At 39.9% G+C, this 23,640-nt stretch overlaps 1 protein-coding gene across 1 annotated transcript; it reads right to left on the bottom strand.

The window, feature by feature from the left end:
* On the bottom strand, positions 1-23,633 carry TEX9 (testis expressed 9; the record flags this gene model as incomplete). The annotated part of the gene is made up of 11 exons (XM_010153055.1): positions 1-78; positions 3,851-3,985; positions 4,476-4,610; positions 8,781-8,954; positions 11,352-11,434; positions 14,941-15,119; positions 16,260-16,345; positions 17,374-17,422; positions 21,046-21,116; positions 22,657-22,720; positions 23,596-23,633. Coding segments are annotated over 11 exons (1,092 nt in total), but the record flags the coding sequence as incomplete, so codon positions are not given.
* Positions 23,634-23,640: the final 7 nt, after the last annotated feature.

Genomic DNA, 23,640 nt, shown 5'->3' on the forward strand with positions numbered 1-23,640 from the left:
TCAGTAATTTCCCCACTCAAGAGCTTTCATGAATTCCTCTTCAGTGAAAGAGAGCAGCTTAGCAGCTTCAATGTGCATCTGAAAGAATTAAAAAAGGAAAAACAGTTAGAGGCAGAAAGGTAAAATAGCACAAATAACCAGTGCTATGTCCCGTGTAACTGTGGTAGCTGAAAGGGGCCTCAAAGGTACTGTTCTGGTTCCTGTACTGTGGTTTTGATGGATGTTCACCTGTTGAAGCTGAAGCTGCTATTCGTAGTGTTCTGCAGGTAGTGTTAGTGATCATGTGATTAATTTTTATGCTAAATATTGCACCTTCAGCTCTGGTAGAACAGGAACAATAAATAGCTTTTTTAACAATAAATAGTTCCTTAAACTACTTTTAATAGTTCCTTAAACTACTTTAAAAATACTTCTGTTTTCATATAGTATGGAAATTACTGGAAATGCTGACAACTCTTGTGACCTCTGAAGAACACTTGTAGGAAAATGGGTCCACATTCTTCCAAGCTGGTCAACATAGAGCTTAACTTGAAACCTGTTACAAATCCTGTACCTCTTGGGGATCCAGTGTGCTAACGCATCCACTAGGTGTGATTTAACATTAAATGAAGATTGTAACAAAATAATGGAACACCATTAAAAATTAACAATCAGCATAAACCAAAGAGTAACTCCCACACCTTAAGGAGAAAGACCTGGAGCTGACCACTGGTAGCTGTGTTGTCACAGATCACACCCTGCATCTGTGATCCCCTATGGCACATATGTACACCCACACACACGTAGAGACGTTTATGTTTAAGAATCAAAACACAACTGCTACTTGGGACATAGCACATTGCTTTACAAGGAATGCCAAAAAGATCAAATGCAACTTTCTAACTTGTAAAAAGGGTATTTTCTGTTCAAGTGATGCAATTGCTTGGGAAAATGGCATCAGGTTCATCAAGGCAGGATGAGCCAACAAGCACCAAATGGTCAGTATTATGGGCAGAGAACCGCCTGTCTGAAAGGCAAAGCAGCTCCTGGGGTTCCAGGTTGTGGCACTGCAGAGGTCACTGCTGTGCCACACGTCCTCATCCCCATGCCCCAGCAGCATCTCCTTCAGAGTGGAAAGTAGTGTCCCAGCTACATAGTTGCGACTGCGAGTTGTAATAAACTGGTGACGGTTTGAAGACCAGAAAACAATGCATGTGTACAAGGGGTCTGGTGAGTTTTATGCAGAGACACACTGTCAGTTCTAAATGACAACAAAGCGTACTGCAGTTCCCACAGGCAGGGTAACACCCTCTAGCTCAGACTATCTTCCCTTAATCCCTTTTAAAATGAAGGTTTTCTATTAAATTCTCTCTCTCAAGACAAGCAGAGTATGGTTTGAATGAGAAACTGCCAGCTGCAACTCATCCTACTGCTAGTACTTAACAGCTTTGGGGGATATTTTTCCTCTTAACGTTCTTAACGTGGTAGTAGTCCCTCATCTTCAGGCTACCTGCATCTGAATCTGCCACAGATACCACATGAATGGCCCAAAGTAGGTTTTCCTCATTTATTCATTCATTCAATCAAAAGGCTCATGTGAAGCAGAACTGATGTCCTTTGTGTGCTGACGTGTACAGAGCACGTGAGCTGTGGCTGCCCGTCCCCTCTGCCTTCTGCCAGGAGTTACAAAAAGCAGAGTTAGCACCGTTCTCTTTCAGTTCTTCCTGTCGTAGCTTGTTCTGAAAGGACACTAACAGCGTCCTTCTTCTCTTGAGTAAGTAACGTTTTTTGCAAGACAAGCTAAGTGGCTTCCTCTGCTGCCTGCAGCTCTGGTAGAGCCGCCTTCTACAAGACACCTACTAAGGCTTTCTGAAGTTTAGCTGAGAGGGTGGGTTTGGTTACAGTCAAGCAGAAACACTGCTCTGTCACCCATTTCAGTGAGTTCACATTCCAGAGGATGACGAGCTACCTCGTGTACGGAGCATAGGGTGAATGCTCTATTATTTTTTCATTCCAAAATAAACGTGGAAGAGTGTGAAAGGCCAGCCAAGGGCTGAGCCAGCAGTTCTGTTAGAGAATCCCCAAGATTCCCTCTGCATCCTGTTGCTGCCAGAAAAACCCTCTTCCACTGGAAATGCACAAGCAGCCCCAGTTCCTCTTATTCCTCCTTTGTCCTGTGATGGAGAGATATTCCTAATTCAAGGGCCTGTTTCTGCATTGCAGTTCCCAATTCTTAAGAAAAGCAGGTGTGTTTCATTCCATGCAGTTGCCACTCTACACAGAATTGTTCTTCCCCTATGGGGGCTCAGTTGCTTCAAGAGTGTTTACAGAATGTCTGGTGATCAGCGCAGCACTCAAAGGGTAAGTTTTAAAAAAGCCATCTCCAAGGCTGGCCCTTCTACCATGCTTCTGCTCAACCAGGCACCTATGTTGCCTGTTTCAGCACTCCTGCACCTTTGGGTTGGGAGCACAAAAAGAAGGGCATTGCCTCCATCCCAAACCAAACCACCTTAGATTCAGCAGAGTACCCGAGCAGAGGTGAACCCTCTACGGGGTTAAGATCCTACCTGGAGAACTGCGACGCCCCTAGCTCTGCCCAGGGCTCCTGCAGCTGCAGAAGGAAAATGGATAGATGCCAACGGTATCGCGCGATCCCAAGTGTGTGGTAAGTGAAAGGTGTGATGGAACTGTAAGACCTAAACACATCAGGAAGTGGAAATTTTTTGATTTGGGCAACAACTCCCAGTATACACTCATCTCGCTTTGATTTGCTTTCATGTAAACGCACAGGCTCTCTGCATTTCTACCATCAAAGCTCAGTTGATGGGTCTGTGCTGAAAATGTTTTGGGAAATAGAAGGTTTTTACCCACTGCAGTGTCCAAGGTTTCCCTTTCCAAGTAAAACATCCCTCCTTTTTGAGTCATCAGTACAGCTTTATCAAATATGACCATTAAGTATTTTGGCCAGAATATAGCTAAACATGTATTAATGCACTTTTTGCTACAATGCCTTTCTATGAAAGCTGTATCACTGACTGCTCAGCAGGAGCTGTCAGCAAGTATCCTACTACCTGCTCTCCAAGAAAGGTGGTAACTGCTGCCCCTCCTTGGAAATGAATGCAGCATTCCAGAATGAGGCTAACTGCAGGGCAGGAGGGCACCAACACCCATGCAGACGTTACCCACTGTGTGTGGTTCAAAGTATGGGTGGTACTCCAGGAATTACGAGAGGATGGAGATCAACTCCTCTCCTTCAGTCCAGTAAATTCACAGCTAGCACAAGTATTCCCTCTGTTATTTAGCTTTTTATGTCCTTTTCTGCCTGACACAGAAGGAGATATGCACCTGGGCAGAACTGTACTTGTTCAGAAGACCTTAGAACATAAATAAAACGAGGCAATGTTACCAAGAAGGGCACACTCTGAGAACCCTGGAAGAATGTAGCTCTGAAACGTGATGGCTCACTCTGGAGAGGGCATGGTGTTACAGCTGCTGCTACAAGCAGTGATATGCTGGGGGGGAAATGGGGAATGGTGGATGGATTCTACTGACACAGCACCAAAGGGAGTTGCTGTTATTACCTGAACAGTATTTGCTCTTGAACAAATAGATATTCTCAGTCCTAAAGGTTGTTGGTAGTAATCTGTCACCATCACAGGATATGTTCCAAGTTAGGAATGGAGTCGATTCAGCAGATCAGCCTTTGCTATAATGTAGAATGTTAGCAACACACACTGACAGGAGTGAGGCTGCAGCTCCCTTGCACGGAACGTCCCACCCTCAGGGCTCTAGTTTGCACGGTTACCTTACTTGGCAACAGGCACATTTAGTGAGAGGTTGGTAACTGAAATGAAACCGCTCTGGTCCTTACCTTTTGTCTCTTTAAAATATCAATTAACTTCAACTGCTTTTTAAAACCTGTCATTAGCTCTTCTTTTTGTTTCTGCAGCTTCTTGTTTTCTGCTTTTAATTCTTCAATTGTTCTGAGTTCGTGGTTAGCTACATCCTACATGGGAAGGAAAGGAGAAATGTGTTCTTTACGAAAGTGGTGCTTTAGCCAATGAAACTTGGCATTACATAACAAAATGACCAACGGTAGCCACACGTGACATTTCTGAAAAGAAATGGAATTAATCAAAATATTCCCACATCAAAACTTAAAAAGAGAATCTCCACGATGACAGCCATGGTTTGCCTGTGTATGTGTTGAGGGGGGGTGGGGTGGGGTGTACTTCCCCCTTTTTCTGAACATACCTCATTTTCACCCAAACAGGGATCAGAAAGGCTGTAACTTTATTCTGTACATTTCTTCCTCCTGTACAGGTTGCAGTAGTATTGTCTGAGCTAACTGACCAAGCCCTTTGATGACCTGCTCCAAGTTAATTTTGGGACTGTCTGTAAGATACACACCACTTCCAGTGCTGATGAAGCCTTTTGCCTCATTCCAGCATTACTGAGTGATAACGTTTGGAACTTGTTCTCCTAAGGCACTGTACCTTGTTACTTTGCTTCAGTTTATTCAGCTCCACCTTGTACCTTTCTGCTTCTTCCAGGGCCCTGTTTAAGCGAACCTCCGTTGCACTCTGACTGGTTGCGGCCTGCTTTTGTACACGCTTTAGATTCTCCAATTCCTATTTAAGAGGCAAAGGGTAAGAGCAAAGATTATGACTTGTATTTTAATGAATCCTGTAGAGACAACACATCTGTGGCAAGGCATACCCTTGAAAACTCAAGAGTCTGTGAACTTCTTTGGCCTGCAGATAGAATCTGTCTCAAAGACAATTAATTCCACTGTTAAAATATCCCCTCCTCTGAAATCCTGAAAAGGGATCTTTGCCATCTCTGTTTTAAACTTCTCTTGGAGTAATTGTGGAGCTGATCATGTACGACCACGAGATTGACTGAAAACACTTGTATGTTCAGTCAGGAAAAGAGGAAAATAACGTGGGTGTATCTGGTCCATGGCAGATCTTGGAATGGTGGCTGGTGTTGCCAGCGGCTGCCTCCCACCTGTTCCTTTTACCGCTCTCCCCCAGAGATTACCACATGCAACCGCCAACAGAGTTAGGACAGCCTCCTGAAGGTGGCTGAGGGCGGTACCTATTTCATCCAGCAGAAAATACTTCATCAGGTGTTTATGGCAACAATCAAAACAGCTCCCTCTGATCTCTGACGATAGTATCTCATAGTGCGGTACGTGGGGAAATGAGACCAAGCTGAGGAACAGACTAATGAGACTAAAGATCAGGGAATACAGATAAAAGACACAATAGAAGAAATAAACAATTCTGGCAGAAAGAGCACATCTTATCATTTGTGAAAAGGAAATAAACTTTTTTAAAAAAAGTCTATCAAATTTTTAGGAATGGGCACAAAGATTCTTTTAACCAAATCGGGGTAGAGTAGGGGGCTTGCTGTTAACCTTTTGCCCTCAAAATGCCTTATTTCTGAGTAATTCTTCCCTTTTCTCAATTCCACACCAGCTCTTTGGGTGATTACTTCTAATTTCTAAATCACTTACCCAAGAAAAACATATTCATTCACAAGTGTATGCAGCAAAGCCATTATGGTAAAGTTATGAGTGGAGCAGGTATTCCTGGGAAGACTCTACTCCAAAATGAAGAAAACAGGAAAGTACTCTGTATCTCACTAACCTTCCAAAATTCTATTGGTGAATGTGCCTCCTTCAAGAGTTCACCAAGACAGATGTTGTTTCAACATGTTTATTCCATCGATAACCTGTCCATCAGATTGAAAACCGATGGGCAAATGCCTGGCTTGTAGGGCATCATTGAGGAGCGCAGATTCTGACCTCTGTGTTTCCACAGAAAACAAGCTGCAGAGCATGCAAACCTCTTTGACTTGTATCAGAGTGATGGAGCTGTGAGTTGGGCCAACTAAATCTTGAATGCTATGTATGTTATTCTGCATTAATATGAAAAGCTTTGGAATATAGCCTATCGAGCATTTAATGACCAAAAAACTAGTCTGCATGCAATGCACATGATGTATCAGCTCATCATATCATTTAAGGAAAGAATTCTAATAAGTCTTTTGGGGCTTTTTGACACTTACTGTCATACATAATACCTTATTAAACATTTTTTTGCAAGTCATCTGGTGAGAGTGTAGTTAAATATATTCGACTCCAAGTTTTTCACCTTAAAGATGCCTGAAATAAGTATTTTGTAAGTAGGCAACTTTTCCACTAGGTTTTTAATACTTTAAGTAAAAGCTGGATTACTTTTCTCATATGTTTCTCTAGGAGGCAGAAAAACATACAATGTTCTAAAACTGCATCCCGTTTCAGTCTCTGGATTTTCACTGTGCTGCATGGCTGAGGCACCTGAATGTCAGTGGGGCTCTGATACCAGGGAGCTGGTCTATGAGTAACCCTCCCAGCAGGCTTTCTTTCCTCCCAGTAGCAAGCATACACAGCACTTCTACCTTTAGAAAGCTCAGCAACACCTGTCCACCCCCAAAAATATTTGAGAGATACATTTGCTTAACATCAAGCCCTTTTTCAAGGCAAATCATAAAATCTCTGCACAAGGCCTTAAAAGGAGTACGAGCACAATGTGGCGTTTCCCTGACTTTTATCCAACATTATAGCTAGGTTGAATTAAAAAGTCAGAGGGAACGCAGAGGAGGGGATGTTCTTGTAGACGGGTGGTGAAAAAAGACAGCAGAGGTGATATCATTGATTAGATAAGGTAGATGGGGCAGGGGGAAGAGGAATACTGGAAAGAAGAGGGTAGAAGTTTTGGGGAGCATCAGCAGCATTCAGCTGCTGCCTGAGGTGGGTGTTGCGGCACCAAACACCAAAAGAATGACATGTAAAAATAACAAGCTGATTACTACATTTCAGGTATATTGCGAAAACTAGGTGAGAATCTTTGCCAAGGCACATACAAAAACATAGCTAAGGAGTTAATGAAATTGCATAAACTGTTGAAAATCTAAGGAAGCTTGGGAAAGCATGTATCACACCTTAAGGCTTCTATCACTTAACAGAAATCACAACAAAAGCAATAAAAGCCCAAAAATCAGAGGTTACATTTGTGGTATTTCATCTATACAGAAAACCTTCTCTAGACTGAAAGTATGAGTCTTGAGAGTTTAGTGGCACAGCAGTACAAGTTCTGGCCCGTGTTCACAGGAACTGTTTTTAAAGATAGGTCTAGACTCAGTCTACAACTACATTAATGATACAGCGTTGAATAATTCTTCATACGTAAAGAAGAAAACAGTTTTCAGATTGCTGAGCGTGTAGGAGATTCAAGCAATTACTGCAGAAGTGTTTTGAAATGCATGGTTTTGGCAGTTAGATAATGGTCTGTATCAGAAAAGATAAGTAAAATAACTTCTGCGTTAGCAGAGAACCACTCATGACATACGCCTGCCGCCTTTGACTTCGCGGTACTTTAAAGCGCTGCCACTGTTTGTCGTGATAGTGTCCGATCAGTAACCTTGAGAAATCCTAGAAAACACAACATATGAGGAATAATCGAAGCAAGTGAGGATGGTAAAGCCAAGCAGGGAAAGCGACCGCATTTTGGATATGGTGGCTGTACAGGAGAGGTGAATAAGCTTTACATCACAACCACCATCTCCTAAACACTGGGATAAAGCTTCCAACTGTGACTGCGTGGCAGACATTATGGAAACTGCCATCAGAGAAGGCTTTAAGTACAGGTTAAGCACACTGATGTCCAAGGTGGTTTGGATATCACCTATCCTGTCTGGGTTTAAGAGAAGGGACTAGAAGACTCTGTAAGATTCTCAGCCCTATTTACTGCAGGACAAGGAGTAGCATGAGCACTACAACTGACTAGTTTTCCTGACAAAATTGACAATCAGGGTACTTATTTAAGGGAATCTAAAACCTCCAAGTATCTGCACAGAAAGAACACACAAACTGAGAACATTTTAGTTTTGATATGCCAGAAATAGTAACACTAAGATGAAAGCATGCCTATACAAATGCACAGTATGATTTCATGGGACTATAAAGAGACTTCGTTAGGCTGGGTTGTGTTCTGTTCTCCCAAATTTTTCAGTGAAACATTCTCCTGGCTATATTACACGTACTACACAATACTGTGTCTTACATGGTTTTGAAGTCAAGCTCTCAAGCTCTGAGTAATTAAAGAAAAACACATGGTGCTCTTAGATTAAGTTCCAAACAAACAAAGCTGCGTGTGCAGGCCATCTGCTACAACTAGGCTCGTATACAATTTTGCATATGTGGCCTACAGTAGGAGCCAGGTTAATTTTGATTCATCCAAATAGGTTTTCAAATAGTCCATTTTCAAGAACAAAGACACAGCCTTTCCTCTACCTGCAGAAGATACTAATACAAGCTGCAGATGGGTTTTTTTTTCAAAATATTCACCAGGTTCTGCAGTTTACACTAATATTCTTACTACCAGAAGTGAGTTTTAACAATTATAATTAAAACCAGAAAAATAACATTTCCATGTATTTTTGAACATTTCTTTTGAATGTGACAACAGTTTCTGAAAAGGTGGTTTTGTCTCTTGCAGGTCTTTCACACAAGAATTTAATTTTAAAATACAGAAAATTATGATTGTAGAAGTAGAAGAAAAGCAATTAGCAACATATATTATCTCTTCCTTTAAAAGTGTGATTAGATGATTTAAAAATACAGTTTCTAAAACTATTAGTAGAGGCTGAGCCACTAATGGGGTCACTGGATATGAGTCTGTCAAACTAGGCTACAGAGGGTGCTGTGATGTGTTTTTCCCTTGCATGAGATAAACAAAGCGTATCTGCAATACCTTTTCCAGCGCAATGACCTCCTGTTGTAAACCTTCGCTTTTTCTGTTTGCTCCCTGTGACAACATTTTGTACTTTTCAGTCTGGGAATGTTGCAGACTGATTGTTCGTTGCAGTCTGGTGTTTTCTTCTTCAGTGTCTTTAAGCCGAGACTTTAAATTCTGATTTTCATCAGCCTGTTTGACAGTAATTAGCAAAAAAAGGCAACTAAAATTATTGCAAGAAAGCAGTAGGATAATGCAATAGTCGTATTTGTAAATAACAAGCAGTAAAAATATACATATTGTAGATATGAAGATAACGATTTTTAAAAATTGTTATTTTAAAATTTTTTGATCCTTCATATTGCAATTCACAACAATTTCAAGAAAGGAAACAACTAAGATAAACTAAGAAAACAAACCACCAATTTACCAGGACAGTACTTCAAAACCCAGTAACGCTTTTCTCGTGTAATTGCCTGCAGTCTTTTACTTGGAACTGTCTCGTTGCAGTATGTAAAACATCTAATTTTTCACAGTTCAAAGGTTTGGAGAACAAACTATCAAAATGTTACAGACTAACATGAATATCAGTGGCATGGAGATACTTTGTGGTAGTTTTGTGGGAACAGCTAAATGCACACAGCAGGAAACATTCTGGGAAAAAGAATAGAATATAATTACTGATAAATCAATCCATTATGTTTTAGGAGATTATCTGGTTTTGACTTAAAAGCAAGCTAATGATCCAGGGTACATCAAGTATTCAAATTCAAGATTCTCTTCACATAAAGTGAATCCTGTATTAGCTTCATGACCTACTGGCAATTACATCCCACATTAAGCATTATAATTTCAAGGCATTTTTCTTTTATAGCCTTTTAAACATTATTAGTGAATACTAATGGGGGTTACTTCAGAGATACATTATGCCCCTCATTTCTTTAAGAAATCAAGGCACATCCAGAAACGGAGTGTCTAGGAACACAGGGCATTCATTCTCTGCTGCCCTCTCAGCCCTTACGAATACAAGCTTCTCACCTGGGAAATGTATGTACTTTACCCCGAGTTTCATGTGACCGCATGCACCTCAGAAACCCCCACTTCTTTATATTTAAAGCAGATTTACTGCTTCCTTATAATAATTGGCATGTGAATTGGAACATAACCCAGAACCTTTCTCAAGGCTTTGCCAACATGAAACTTTTGTGACCCTCTGAATGTAATAAAGTTGTTTTCACACCAGAGAAAGTAGTACCCAAAATGATACATTTAGATACAGTTCTATGGGAGCAGGACAAGAATAGCTACACACTTCTCATCTGTCGCCTGCTACAGTAACTGAATTCTGTAGTATCTTAGGCATGGCATGAAGCAGTTCAAAAGCTACTGACAAAATTGTATTTGATTTGAAAATGTCTATAAAGTCTAATGTAACAACTTCTGATCACAGCATAAAAGTATCAAAATTCAGAAGCAACTGTATTCATTAAAATGAAATAAAGTATAAAGTAGTGATATAAAATACCAAAATCTAATTCCTTCTAAAGATTTTTTCCCAGGTACCTAGCTCAAAAAACTTATTTATTACCACCCAGCTCCTTAACTCTAAATTAAAGGCTTGAGAGAAAACATAGATGGTTTGCCATATGTTCTGAAAGTCATCATCACATTTGGGGCTGGGGAATAGGTGGAATTCTGAAGGTAAGAGATCACAACTAAGAATAATGTAATTGTTTAAAATAGAACGTTAGTTCAAAGCCTTGCTTGATTACAAATGCATGAAAAAGAGCTGATCCCTCTGGCAGACAGACACAAACTATTTAAGGTTTTACAGCTCAAGAGATGTTTGAGCATCACCTGAAAACACACTGCCAGACAGCGCAGCTCATAAACCTCACCTGTAGCATGCTCTAACAATAAAATATCAGTGTAGCCTCACACTGCCTTAACTTCAGTCTGATCTGCCCGAATACGTAATTCCAAAGGGAGTCCTCTGCAGCAAGTGTAATCTTGAGAATGCCTGAGAATGCCTGATTTCCATTTCGATTACAACATTCCACTCAAAGTGGATTACAGATCAGCGATTTCCACACTTTTTTCCACCAAGGACTCCCAAAGTACCTGACCAAATTCCTCAAGCTTTTTGTTTCTCAATCTGCACTCAACATCCCTCTCTTCCCGTCACCCAGCTCTGGGCACCGCTCGTCTTCTCTCTGTATATCAAAATGTGATTTCGACTGCTATCGCATCCTGCTCCCTTTGCCCCGGCGCTGGAGACGCTCTCTGTCCAGCAGTGATGGCTAGGGCACTCTGCAGCACCAGTGGCCCCACAGCTGGGCCACATCTTCATTCCCAGTAGTTCTTTCCTGCCTCACATGGGCTTTTTCATTAAGTATATTTCACAAGCTTTTAGCCCAAGATCACTCTTATACACAAATTACCATTCTTGACTCTAAATTCTTAGGAAATTTTTAAAAACCCAGAACCTTAGTTCTTAATAACTGAAAAGGAAAGGTGAGGGAATTCTGTTGTGATTATTTGTTAAAGGGGAGCTTTCTGTTTCTACAGGCAAGGAAACTCAGCTCTTACCTTTTTCCTGCATTCACACACTACACTATCCAGCTCTTCCTGCATAACACGTAACTTTGCCTTAAGAAGTCTGATTTGAGCTTCTGTGAACAGAAAAAGTTGCATTTAATAGCCACAAATACTCATTATTCAGTGCAGAAAAGACTGATGTAAGGATTCACTTTCATCACCTGGGTTTTAAAAACACACTATGTTGTGTGTAATTGTTAAAGAGCAACAGGCAAATAAAAACTGAGATTTCTACGTGAATGTTGCAAGTTTCTCATTCTTAGGCAAAGCTTTGTATAGATTTTTTCCTTTTAATGACTGAACTTGACATCTTTGAAATGTAAAAGACTCCTAATTCTCAAAATTGAAACACTGGAAACTTTCATCATACCATGATACACAGTTTTCCTTAAGACTGAAGGCAAGAAAACTATACTGTAGGGTATGTCTGCATTGCAAACAGTCTGTAGCTGCAATCTGTGTGGTTACACCCAAAGTATTTTTAAACTGCTCACAACAAGGAATCAAATGGAGACTGCAAAACCCTCCCAGTAGGTAAATACCCCTCCCACACAGTAGTCTATGCATTTTTAAAGTACACTGCTAACATTATTAATTTAATAGTTTAAAACTAAACCAATTTAATCAGGTGTGTAGCCCAAAGGAAGTACTTTCTTGCTCTGGGACAGCTAAGAACCACACTACTGTCATGACAAAACAAGCTGTGTGAGAACGGTATGTTCTCTTACTCCGTGTTTCCCCAACCTTTCCCCAGATCATTCACAGGGAGCTCCCCCTGAACTTCCACAGGCACAAAGCATGGAAACAGTATGATTATCAACTTGAGCAACACGAGTATAACCATTATTCACTGTAGGTACAAGGGGAAAACAATGAAGTGGAGTATCTGGAGCTGAATGTGAGGGGATGAAGGGTACACATGTTCATTTGCTGTACATATGTTCATTTGCTGTAACAGGAATTCTTGTTATTTCACCCACCTTCCCTCATTAACTGTCAACTGCAGATTAAGTTCTAACTCTGCGGAGGTGAATAGTAAGTTGGATTTAGGAAAACACCACAGAAAAAAATAAGATACAGGGAGACTTTTTCCTCCCATACATATTAACTAGCTTCTGGTAACTGGTGGCTATCCCGAGATGGAAACCACATTGAAGGCATCAGGTTTAATATTCTTTCATGTACTTCTATACTATGAAGTTTTTTGATTTTCTTCATGAAACATACTGTATTCACAATATCCCGTGGCCAGGAGTTGGCTAATTTAATTATGCATTATGTGAAAGAAAAACACTTTGTATACCTTGCTTTAAATCCAGCTGAATGTGGCATTTACCTGTGACTGCATTACAAAAAGACAGTTTTCCCTTTACCACTACCATCTTCATAACAGAACCTTTCATATTGCCCTCAGTTGTAGTGTTTTCAAATTGAGGATGCAAATTCAAGTTGTTCCATGTTTCCAATTGCTGCTATATACTCTTTCCTGTATCTTTCCCCATTTCCTGGTTTTGAGATGGGGTGTGCAGATCTGCGTGGCATGTTCAAGATGGGGTAGCATCCATCATGTAACAGCATAATGATAACAGTACAATATGCTGTGACAGATCACTCTAGGACTGCAAAACCTGGTTCTTTCCTTTTACCCTCTTGTTCCCTCTTTTACTCAGTTATTAGGCTGCAGACAATTTCTCTTCTGTCTTACACAGCTCTGTCATTAAGAGCACTTAGTAGTAAGCCTCGCTGAAAATCCAAGAGCACAACTAGAACCACATCAGCCTTGGCAGGTAGCTATGATCCAAAATTAGTTTGAATTCTCACAAGAGGTAAAGTTAATTAAACAATTAGCTTACTAATTGGTCATTTTTAAACACCTAATGAGGCTGATAAGGGGGAGGGGTACCACTTAATAGGATGGTTTTAGGTAATAAAGTAACCAACAGGTTTGGGAATGGTGAAGTAGAAAAGGATATCTGGGGGACTCTGATGTCCTACTAGAAAGCATAGTTGTCTTGAACTCCTGAGAAAATCTGAAGATTAACATGAAGAATGACAACCCATTCAGGTATTTTGTTCGTTTGTCTGAGGGTGTATTTGATAATAACAGAGCTTTATCTTCTGTTTTCTACAAGTCTGTGTACTTCTATCATTGCTTGTTACTGCAGAGCTGAGTTATAACCCACAAAAACAGCCCCTGAGAAAAATAATGTGTGAACTACTGTGTTGGCAGAAAAACTGTTGCTCTGTTATAACCTGTGATTGTGAAATGAAGATACAGAACCTAAGTCCAGAAGAACACTACAGGAAGCTCAGGGAAAGGACAATGCTATGGAGCCTTAGCTCGTTGGCTAAACGAGTCTAGCACATGCACATAAGTGTAAGGAATCCCTTACTAGGAGAATCCCACTTAGGGATCAGCCCAGTCCATAACACGGCTTATTTAGTACCTACACCTACTTCCTTGTGGCAACTGTAACTGTTCTGTCAGTTTGTCACCACTGGTGTGCTCTGCAATAACTTATTTAGCATATTAAGGAGGCATTCAGACTGTCCTAAATAGTCAATACCGAATTTCAAAAGCAAAAATTAAGCCAGAGTATTTGCATTTCATCATTAAAATTATAGAAACAATTCTCAATACTCAAACTCGTGCCCTTGGTCCACAAGCCTTAATTGCTAGACACCAGTAATAACTCTTCTTGAGTTACCTTGAGTTTATTTGGTGTAAACTTCCAATGCAATCCAAAGAAATTTCTTTTTAGTTCAGGAACAAGAACTATCAAAAAAAAGTATCTGAGGATCTGTTTGGGAGTCTTACTAACAGAAGACTTGCACAGAGTAACATGAGGCTAGAAATCAAGCTATTTTTGTGTTGGCATGCTTGTTGACTTTGAGCTGTTAGATTAAAAGCGGGTTTGGGTGTTTTGCATGATTGCAGTGAATCTCTGACTTCACACCTGCTGTAGCATTGTAAGAAACTACATAAACCCACTTCTCTCGCACCGGAGCCAAGAAGGCAGATGTGCAGCATGCCTTCAGCTTCACTGACAAGTGCTGCAATCCCCTTCCCTGCTCTATTTCTAGGACAAACATAAACACAGCATTTGGAGTGGGAAGGTATCTGGAGGATTCTCATCCAAGCACTGCAGCTGAAACATTACTTCATTTAAGCCACTTACCAAGATCCACAGCATTGATCTGAGGAAAGGTTTGTTCCTCTAAAGGCAGAATCTGTGCAAAGAACCGAAGCTCTTTTTGGAAATACAAGCTTAGCCTCATGTATTTCTATTTCCCCAGTGAAATGAATTAAATGATATGTACATATTCAACAGATGTAACTATCCAAATGTCTTCCTACGAAGGTGGAATCAAGATAAAAATTCACTTTTTCCCATGATTATTCATATGTGACCTGAGCTTCCTCTAGGACTAAATAAAGAAAAACATTCTTTAACCTTAGAGCTTTAGAACTTTACCTGTAATTTCTATAAAATCTCTTCCTTTTTTTTTCCCCAGGAGAACCCATTCCTAACAGTCAGGAAGGAAGAATAGAAGTACTTAACCATGAGAGGAAACCTACCTGCTCCAATTTCATTTCCAACGCATGGAATAATGTCATCATCTAGACAACCTGGTGAGGCTCCTCTCTCTAGTTTTTCTTCAATTTTGCTTATTGTTTTTGCTGAAGAAATATCTATGCAATCATCCAGTACTGCAACGTCATCAGCACTTTGTACTTCCAGATTTCTTATTTTTGAACTAAAACCAAAGAAAACCCTAGGTTTAAAATCTGTAATAATAATAATAATGGCCTTCTCATCCAACAGTGTTATACCTGATCAGAGTAAAAGAAAGAGAGGAATGCTGTTTTGGCTTTAGCTACTACCCTCCGCCTTAAATTCTGTTGGTTTTCCCTCTGCACGTTAACTTTCCTACATCTCCGTTCTCTCTAGCTATACTCCTACCTTACTACCACAGTTTCTTTCTTCTACAAAAAGATAACATTTGTTCCCACAGGATGTGAAGCTCCCAAGATCTTATTCCAACACACCCTCATCCCAGTGCAGCCTCCAAACTCCTCTTAGCAGCTGACTTTCTCCCCCAACTTTGGGTTCACCCTGCAGGTCCTGTATCTGCACTTCCAAATCTTAAGGTGTGGTGACAGCCTTCCCTGAACTGCCCAAGGGAGGTCCAAAGGGTCCACAAGTCACTCACAAGTCCTGAAAGACCACCTTGGCTTGTGTCAATTCCATGTTCTGCCACTTTGCAGATGATTTGCATCCTATTTTGGTACTTGTCCATATCTTGTGGAAGTTTTCATTTGCTGTTGGGATTTTATGCATTTCTCTACTCTTGTCTTTTGCCCAGATCTCCATTTCTTGCATTTACAACCTTGAATTTACAGAACTGAAGCTTTTCAGCTGGAAACCCCTGAGAGCTGTGGTAGTATTACTGACTCTCTCTTGCCCTGCTAGCCCAAGATTCAGCAAAACAAGGGAGAGCCTGGAGGGCCCCGTGTTTCCCGTCACAAAGCAGTCTGCACCACCTAAGCGTGCTCTCTTGTGTTCCCTCAGAGGATGTATTTCCCACACATATGTGCATTAGGCACCCTTTTACTGAAGGAGTGAAAGGAGTTTTAACTGCCAGCCTCGGAAGTGCTTGAGCCAACAGCTCTGTTGTTGCAGTATTAATCACATATGTTCACTAATACTTTCTGGTGCTCTGTGCAAGTAAGCAGAGAGAGCGCTACGTGGTGGAGCTGATCAAGGGGGACAAAAAGTTAGACGCATTTATTTATATGAATATTTATACATGCAGATGTATATATTAATAAAAATAACCTGATAGACAAAAATAGCAACTAAAATGTTTCATTACCAAGAGATGTGTATAATATACCTTGGAGCTGTTCTTCTTCCCGTACTTCCAGAGGATGGTCTGTTCTGAGCCACAGGCATGGGAGCACATTTCTTCTTGTTTGCTAGCTACAAATTTTTTTCAGAAAGTAGTGATTATTTTTTTTTCATTAGTTAGGAACTACATTTTTCTAGTAGTTTTTGTGTTTGCGTTTTGGTTTGGGTTTTTTTTAATGCATTCAGCCTCAAAGATGCTTTTCAAAGTATGCTTTTTCAAGCTTTCCAAGGCACAATTTTCCAGTTTTATTTGCAGTCATCTGTCTCTTGCAACTTTCATGTCCATACGCCCAAATTATAATACCTCCAATAGTAATTTCCTTGTGGGAGTTTTTGCACACATGCTCATGATAAATTCATGCATAAGCAAGGCTCTCAACTACTATTAAGGTATTAACTATTGGACTGTCAATGGACTGCACTTCTTTGAAAAATGCTTACTATACCTCCAAAAACATTCTAATTCTACAAATAATTTTGATCTTAAATTCCCTGTAAAAGGAAGATCTAACAATATTTCTGTTAATTTCACTCAAATAAATATTCTTCAAAAATTAGGCTTTTTTTCTACTGTGAAGACAGTGTTTTGGAGGCTTTAGCTCCCCTCATAAAAGATTCAATGTAATTGTAATTAGGGACCACTGAGTTTGTTCCTAATCTCTACCTCCTTTCTCCACTTTATTTCACTTCCTGTATTCAGTTATTTGGACTACTTGTTTATCATTACGTTTAGAAGACAGCAGTACTTCATTTTTTATTATACTGGTGTGGGAGAGAAGGGGAGAAAGGAAGAAATTAATTATGCTCCAATATTTTGTGCTTGAAATTCTTCATTTGGTGTTCAAAACACTGAACACCTCTGTCAATGCTTTACAGACCTGGAAACTTACAACACAAAAAAGTAAACGTGATGTAAGTCCACTCAACCACCAGTGGTACTGAGAAACCCTGGTAACAGCCCCTCTCGTGCTGCTTTGAACAGTTTCCTTTTGGCCTCCCACCCACAACAGTCCCCAGTGTAGCACAGCCTCAAACTCAGAAGTAGTATTTGGAAATTATACTAGAAGAGAAATTAAGGAGAATAGTTTTGACTTTGATACCTTGGCGTGTGAGTCTGTAAGAGATGAAATTTCAGCTCGTACTGAACCTCTGTAGGAAAAAAAAAAAAGTCACTGAATATGTGTCAAACAAACAAACCCCAAAAAACCCAAACCCACATCCAAATATTTTACCTTAGAAATTCAAACCCGCTGTCAGAATCAGGAAAATAACATTTAATATGTTTAGAATGAACAATATAGCTGAGGTGAGAATATATACTAAGTTCAGCCATAAATCCAGCCTCACTCTGTCTTTCCATTCTACCTCATTTGCTATCTAAATGACCTGCTGAGTGTGGGATCCAACACAACAGTTTACATATGTCCCCGAATGTGAATTTCATCTCTTGCAGTTCAGGAGATTGCTGCAACTACTGCCTTATTAGACCAACAATTCCCAGCAGCAGGGAGTACTTAGCCACTGTGCAGGGTGTTATCAGCTTCAACAAGCGAGACTGACAGTCCATAACCTAAGATCACCAACAGCTCAGTGGTTAATGCGTCCACCTGACGCATACCTCCCTGAATTAATACAAAGAAAATGAAGATAGGAACCAGTGTTCTCTACATCCTAGGAGGGAGTGCAATTGTATGCTCAGATTGACTGTTGTCAAGTCAACTGACAGGGACTATCAACCAAATATGAGGTGGGAGCAATGTATAAATTAAGCCGCACAGACTTTTCTCTGAAATACATATTACAAATATTGTATCCATTTTACAGATGAAAAAAAATAGGAATAAAAGAGCAGCTTTCTCATCTGCTCACTCGGCCGAAAACTGTGCTTCTTAGTATCTGCACTTCAGGTTAAATGATTATTTTAAAAATCTGCTGGAAACAAGCAGAACGATTTAGCATGCTGTGTACTATTCAGGTCAAGTTTCTTGTCATATATATAACTTCTTTTGCTTTCAGAATGAGTGATGTGAATCTGTGTTATTGCACGGAAAGGCTACATTTTTTGTTACCCTTTATAATTTTTTACTTCAATTAAAATGCTGGCTTAAAAGATTTGGAATAAAATTACATTTCAGGCACATCAAGTCACTTCCTTTTTTTTGCCCAGTTGATTTGAGCAAATGTTTAGATCTTGCCTTTAAAAATTTTACAGACATCCATTCATCAACAGTTATCTGCACAAAGCTCCAGATTTTATTAATCCAAAAAAAAAACCTAGAGAAATCATCTGTGTGTGGTTGGCAACAGACTTCAAGAATAGGATGATTAGTTTTTGTCTATTTACCCTATTTTCCTCCTGCTGCCTTCCTATTGGCTAGCTTTAGGAGCATGCAGAAGTTGAGGATTTGCTGCCGCAGAAATAGCAGTTATATGTTACTCTGAAGACATGAAAATACAACACCTTCTATACTCAAAAAAACAATGTGCTTTCCAACAGTAAACCAATTTGTTCCTACTGTATCTGTTGTCTGAGGGCCCTCTTCAAAAAAAACCCCAAACCAACGCTCTTTATTTGCTAAATTCTTCAAACTTGTTTAACCGTAATGGTTTCTTTCCTTTTCCCCACACATGACAACCCATTTTTAAAACCTCCTAATACAGTTCCATAGCTGTTTGGTAAGTGAAATTAATGTGTAAATCCTGAAAAGGTACACAAATAAGTAGCTAGAGGACAGTGGCAATACTGAAACAGCAGCTAATGTTTAACAATTCCGTCTCTGGATGTAAACACGAGATGCATGTGCATGAGCAAACCCTTTGTGTTTGCTAATCCTATTCAGTGCCTATAGCATGCTTGCCCATGCGCACAGTTCACATCGCCATGAGCCTGGCAATGCTCTCAAGAGTGAAAGTGTAAACAAAAGCTGATTTCAGTGCGGTGTCACTGGAGCTGCATTGTCTCCATGTAATTCAAGTTTCTCCACAAAAATTATGCTATAGAAACTCCAGAACAACTTATTTAAGAATATACACTGGCGTGGAGAGTGACGTAAATATTTGCTGCCTTTTGTTTTATTTTGCTTACTCATTTTTTCCTCTTAACATGCTTTTCCCCCACTCCTCCAATACCACCTCTTTCTCTGCCTCAATTTCTCTCCCTCTTTCCAGTTGCTTTCGTGTTCATTTTCCTTAAAGCAATCAATAGAGATTTCAAATGGATATTTAAAAAATATCTCAAGTGCTTCCTTTAGATGTATAGTCTATCTGCTTGCACTATTTTGAAAGAAAAAAACCATATTTTAATTAAATATTAAATACTTGGAACTAATCCGATTGAATGGCCTCAATGTTCACTCATGGATAATCAGTGTGCCTAATTCCTAGAACACATTTCTAATTTTTTTCACTACAGCACGGGATTTCAATTCTTCTCTCATATGAAGGTTTACCAGAACCCGGACTGTGGTTGTTTTAAGGTGTTTTAATTTTTGTAGCTAATCGGCAGATCAGCTGCTACTCTGACCTGCTAATTGCCAATGTTTCTTTTCGAATTCTTCCAGCACTCCCACTTCTTTCAAATGTATACCATGGAAGCTGTTAACTCCCCTTGTGGGGCTGAAGCCTCCTCTCATGTTACTTCATAAAACAGCCCTATAACTCAACTCCAGTTCGAAGTTCTTAAAAATCTTGGCTACTGTTCAAAATCTCTCTAACAGAACATAACTAAAGCAAGATCCAGAATTTGTTTGCAAAGCATGATCATACTGATAACACATGGCGTTTCTTTTTTTTCCCTCCTCTACAACTGACAGATATGGCTTCAAAATAGCTCAGGAATAATTTTAACTATAGTAGCAAACTTTTCTGGTATAGCCAGGCTTCTATCACAGACTTTGTCATACCTTTTTGTGTACTGAAGAACCCTTTCATGTTCATAAAACTCCCCCACATTTTGCTTTTGCCTTTACTCTGCACAAAAGCAGTTACTTGGTCATATCTAGCAGATTTTCATATATCCTATTACAAAGCAGTTTCCCAACTGCAGCTTAACATTTGAAGCACCTTGTAGTCTGGGCCTGTATCTTTGTTATCCTGATTAGTGACATCATAAATTTAGCCACCTACCAGATTCACACCCTTGATAAACTGTGTATTAGCTTACCTTAAATTCACCCAATTCCTGTACTATCAATACACAAACCCCTGATCAACTCCGTGAACAGTAATGCTTCTGAACAACCAAGTAAATATGGCTGTGTCCACCCTAGAGTTGGAACATTTAAGCCAAGCCCCACCGTTGTACGTGCCGGACCCAGAAGTGTAATGACATCCAGGTTCCAGAGGGTGGCAGCTGAACGTTTGTCTGTCTTGGGTTCTTGTGTTTGCAAGCACTTCCTGTCCCATCAACAGTTAGGCCAAGTTAAATGTGAAACAGTATCTATTCCTTCCCTTTAAGCTGAGCTGGTTAAAACCCACCTACTGCAGAGTGCTGTTTTGTACTGCAAAGAAACCTGTTATCTTACCTTGCCTCTTTACAGATGTCAGCACTAGCTAGCATCCTAGATAGAATATTGCAGCAAATTAAGATTTCCTTGAATTCACAAGGAATACCTCTTACTTTATCCATTGTTTCAAATAATAGGAAAAAAAAATTAGACTCCACCAAACTAGTATGCTGCAAAGATGGACAGGACAGGAGCATGACCGGGGCACAAGTCAGGCTGTGCAGGATCCATGTGAGAGAGTCTCCACAAATTCAGTAAAGCACGTACCTCTGTCTGTCATCTTCACGTGACTTAGTCTGTACTGAAACTGGCCTAGATAGTATCTCCTGTTGCCCTTTCTTCATTAAAAAAAAAAAAAGTAGTCAGTTTTGGGGGCATATAATCCAAGAAAGATTAATTACATATTTGTAAATTGCAGATCACAACAACTACAGTCTACTATGGAAACTGTAGTCTACTGTGGAAAAGATCTTCTCAAACACAGGAAAAGATGGCTAAGAATTCAAATGCCATTGTTATCCCCCAATATTTATTTCTGCCCTACAATATGTAATTGCCTTTTGCCTGTAAAACTTTTGCCTATCTTAACATCATCTGAGATGCTGTTACCCTCCCTCCTTTTCCTCTGAAGTACAGAAGTAGCAAATGCACAGCAGGTGGAATAAATTTTCAATTTTCCATATTGCACAACAAGCCTTAAATGAATCTTTATTCATGCAATATGACCGTAACTGGACACTCATATGTCATGTGTACTTTAGAGAACAATTCAGTCTGAATGCCCAGAGAGCTTCTATGTTGCTAAATTACAGTGAGAAAGCGTAATCCAGAATAAAATGCAGTTGTCCTGTTTGGCACTTTTTAAAGAAAAAGTTAAAGGTTGGGGGTGGTTTTTTGTTGTTAAATGTGTATCTGCGCAATCTGGCAGTGCCATGTGGTATATTAAGTGTCCTAAGAATATTTGATCTTCTGCTGTATTTAGAGAAGGAAAAAAAAAAAGAAGGTTTTTTTTGGTTGCGGTTTTATAAAGGAAAGAAACTAGATGCTATTTTGGATGCTTCATCTGTTTCTGTTCAAATGCCAAGTAGCTCGCCTCAGCTTACCACAGCTCAAGAGAAGAATATGTTTTCACAGGACATAAAAATGAAGTTTCAACAGCAGGAAAAGTGCATACATGCGTAGCTTTCCAGAAGACTTAATAATTTGCTTTTCAAGCCTTACTTATTTGAGTGCACTTACAATGGATATATCTAATATGCAGGACACCTTCTCCAAACGGGGGTATAAACCATACCTCTCCCATTTTGTTTTTTTTTTAATTTGTCCAATTTTCATATAAAAACCTGTCTGGTACACAGCCACAGCAATGTTGAAAGATAATACTGACAATAAACAGGACTTTTTTCTCTTTTAAGAAAGTTTCCTTATTACTAACTACATACTTTCTATTTATGTTGCTTATTCTTTGTATTTCTTTCAGCTTGAACAATGTAGATCCTGTTTGACTGGGATGTTATTGCAACAGTGCCTGGTTTTCAAATACTATTTTTTTAAAAGTATTTAAGACATAAAACCACCTACAGACACTTTTCTTAAACATCCTAAGTTTTTTATGTGGTTTTGTGTATATAGCTGCACAAATGCTCTTCGCATCTATGTGAACATCTACCTACCTGATGAAATTATATAAGAATTACTTTTGAATGTGCTTTTAGTAAAAGTTTACAGTTTTGAAAAAAATACATTAAAAGCTTAGATTGCATTTGAAACCAAAATACTCTTAGTTGTCACGGTCTAAATAATTTCTTTTGAAACTTGACCCTGTGCATGTGAGTGAAGTGAGGCTAAGTTATGTAACAGGCCACATAACCTACTCACCATTACTTCTTCAGCCTGACGCACCAGTTCTTCTGTTTTTGCTTCTAATTCCGCATTCAGTCGCCTGAAAGAGTGAGAGTGCTTGTCACTGAGTTTTTGAAAGATTTAAAAGAAATAAGCGTAAGCATGACAGCATCTCTGCCTGAACTGAGTGAAAAATTAATAAATTCCTACAAAGGAATCCTGAAATATACTTCAGGGTATTAACAAAGTTACATTTCAACAACTTCCTGGGTTTCGGTCAATTCTATAGGAATAAAACACCTATAGCCATTAAACAGTAAGGTTTAGACTATAATTCTGAGAGGTAAAGGGTGTTCTTGTTTTTGGCGATGTCGTCGTGTAATACACATTTTATGTCTTTATTTCCTCAATGCTTTCTTGTTTTAACACAGTCCTTAGGTATACTTAGCAGCATGGTTTGGGAAAGGAGTCGTGTATGATTACATTACTTATCACTTAATTAAAATGTGTCGCTACGTGTACCTACAGGTTAAAATAAGCTTCACTTCACGGCTTTTCATGCAGGGTGACTGAGTTTGAGACACTCCTTGTGCATCCTCACCACTCACAGGGGCTGAGAACGCACAGGTAACGGAACGAGTGCTTTTAGATGTGCTTTCACTGCATTTGTCACCAGCTTTACAGCTTTTAAGCTTTTTCTTTCTTTCTTTTAACAGGATTAAGCACTAGTACATTCATAACTTTAAAAGTGTGTTTAGATGGCAGAAAGATGGAATGCCCGGTGCTGTGGGCCCAAGCGAGGCCTAAGGCAGCGCACAGCCCAGGCAAGAGGGCGGCAGGAAGGCTGCACAGCAGTACTTGGGCACTCCCACCTGAACGCTGTGGGGAACTAGCTGAGGGACTGCTACAGGGGATGAACCGCCAGCGCCGTGGGGACAGCGCTGAGGTGACAGGGCCTGGCCGCCGCCGCCTTACTTGTACGCCTCCTCCTTGGCCAGCAAGTCGCCGCTCCCCGCGCCG

The sequence above is a fragment of the Eurypyga helias genome, unplaced genomic scaffold (assembly GCF_000690775.1).
Source record: "Eurypyga helias isolate BGI_N326 unplaced genomic scaffold, ASM69077v1 scaffold8586, whole genome shotgun sequence".
Taxonomy (NCBI): Eukaryota; Metazoa; Chordata; class Aves; order Eurypygiformes; family Eurypygidae; genus Eurypyga; species Eurypyga helias.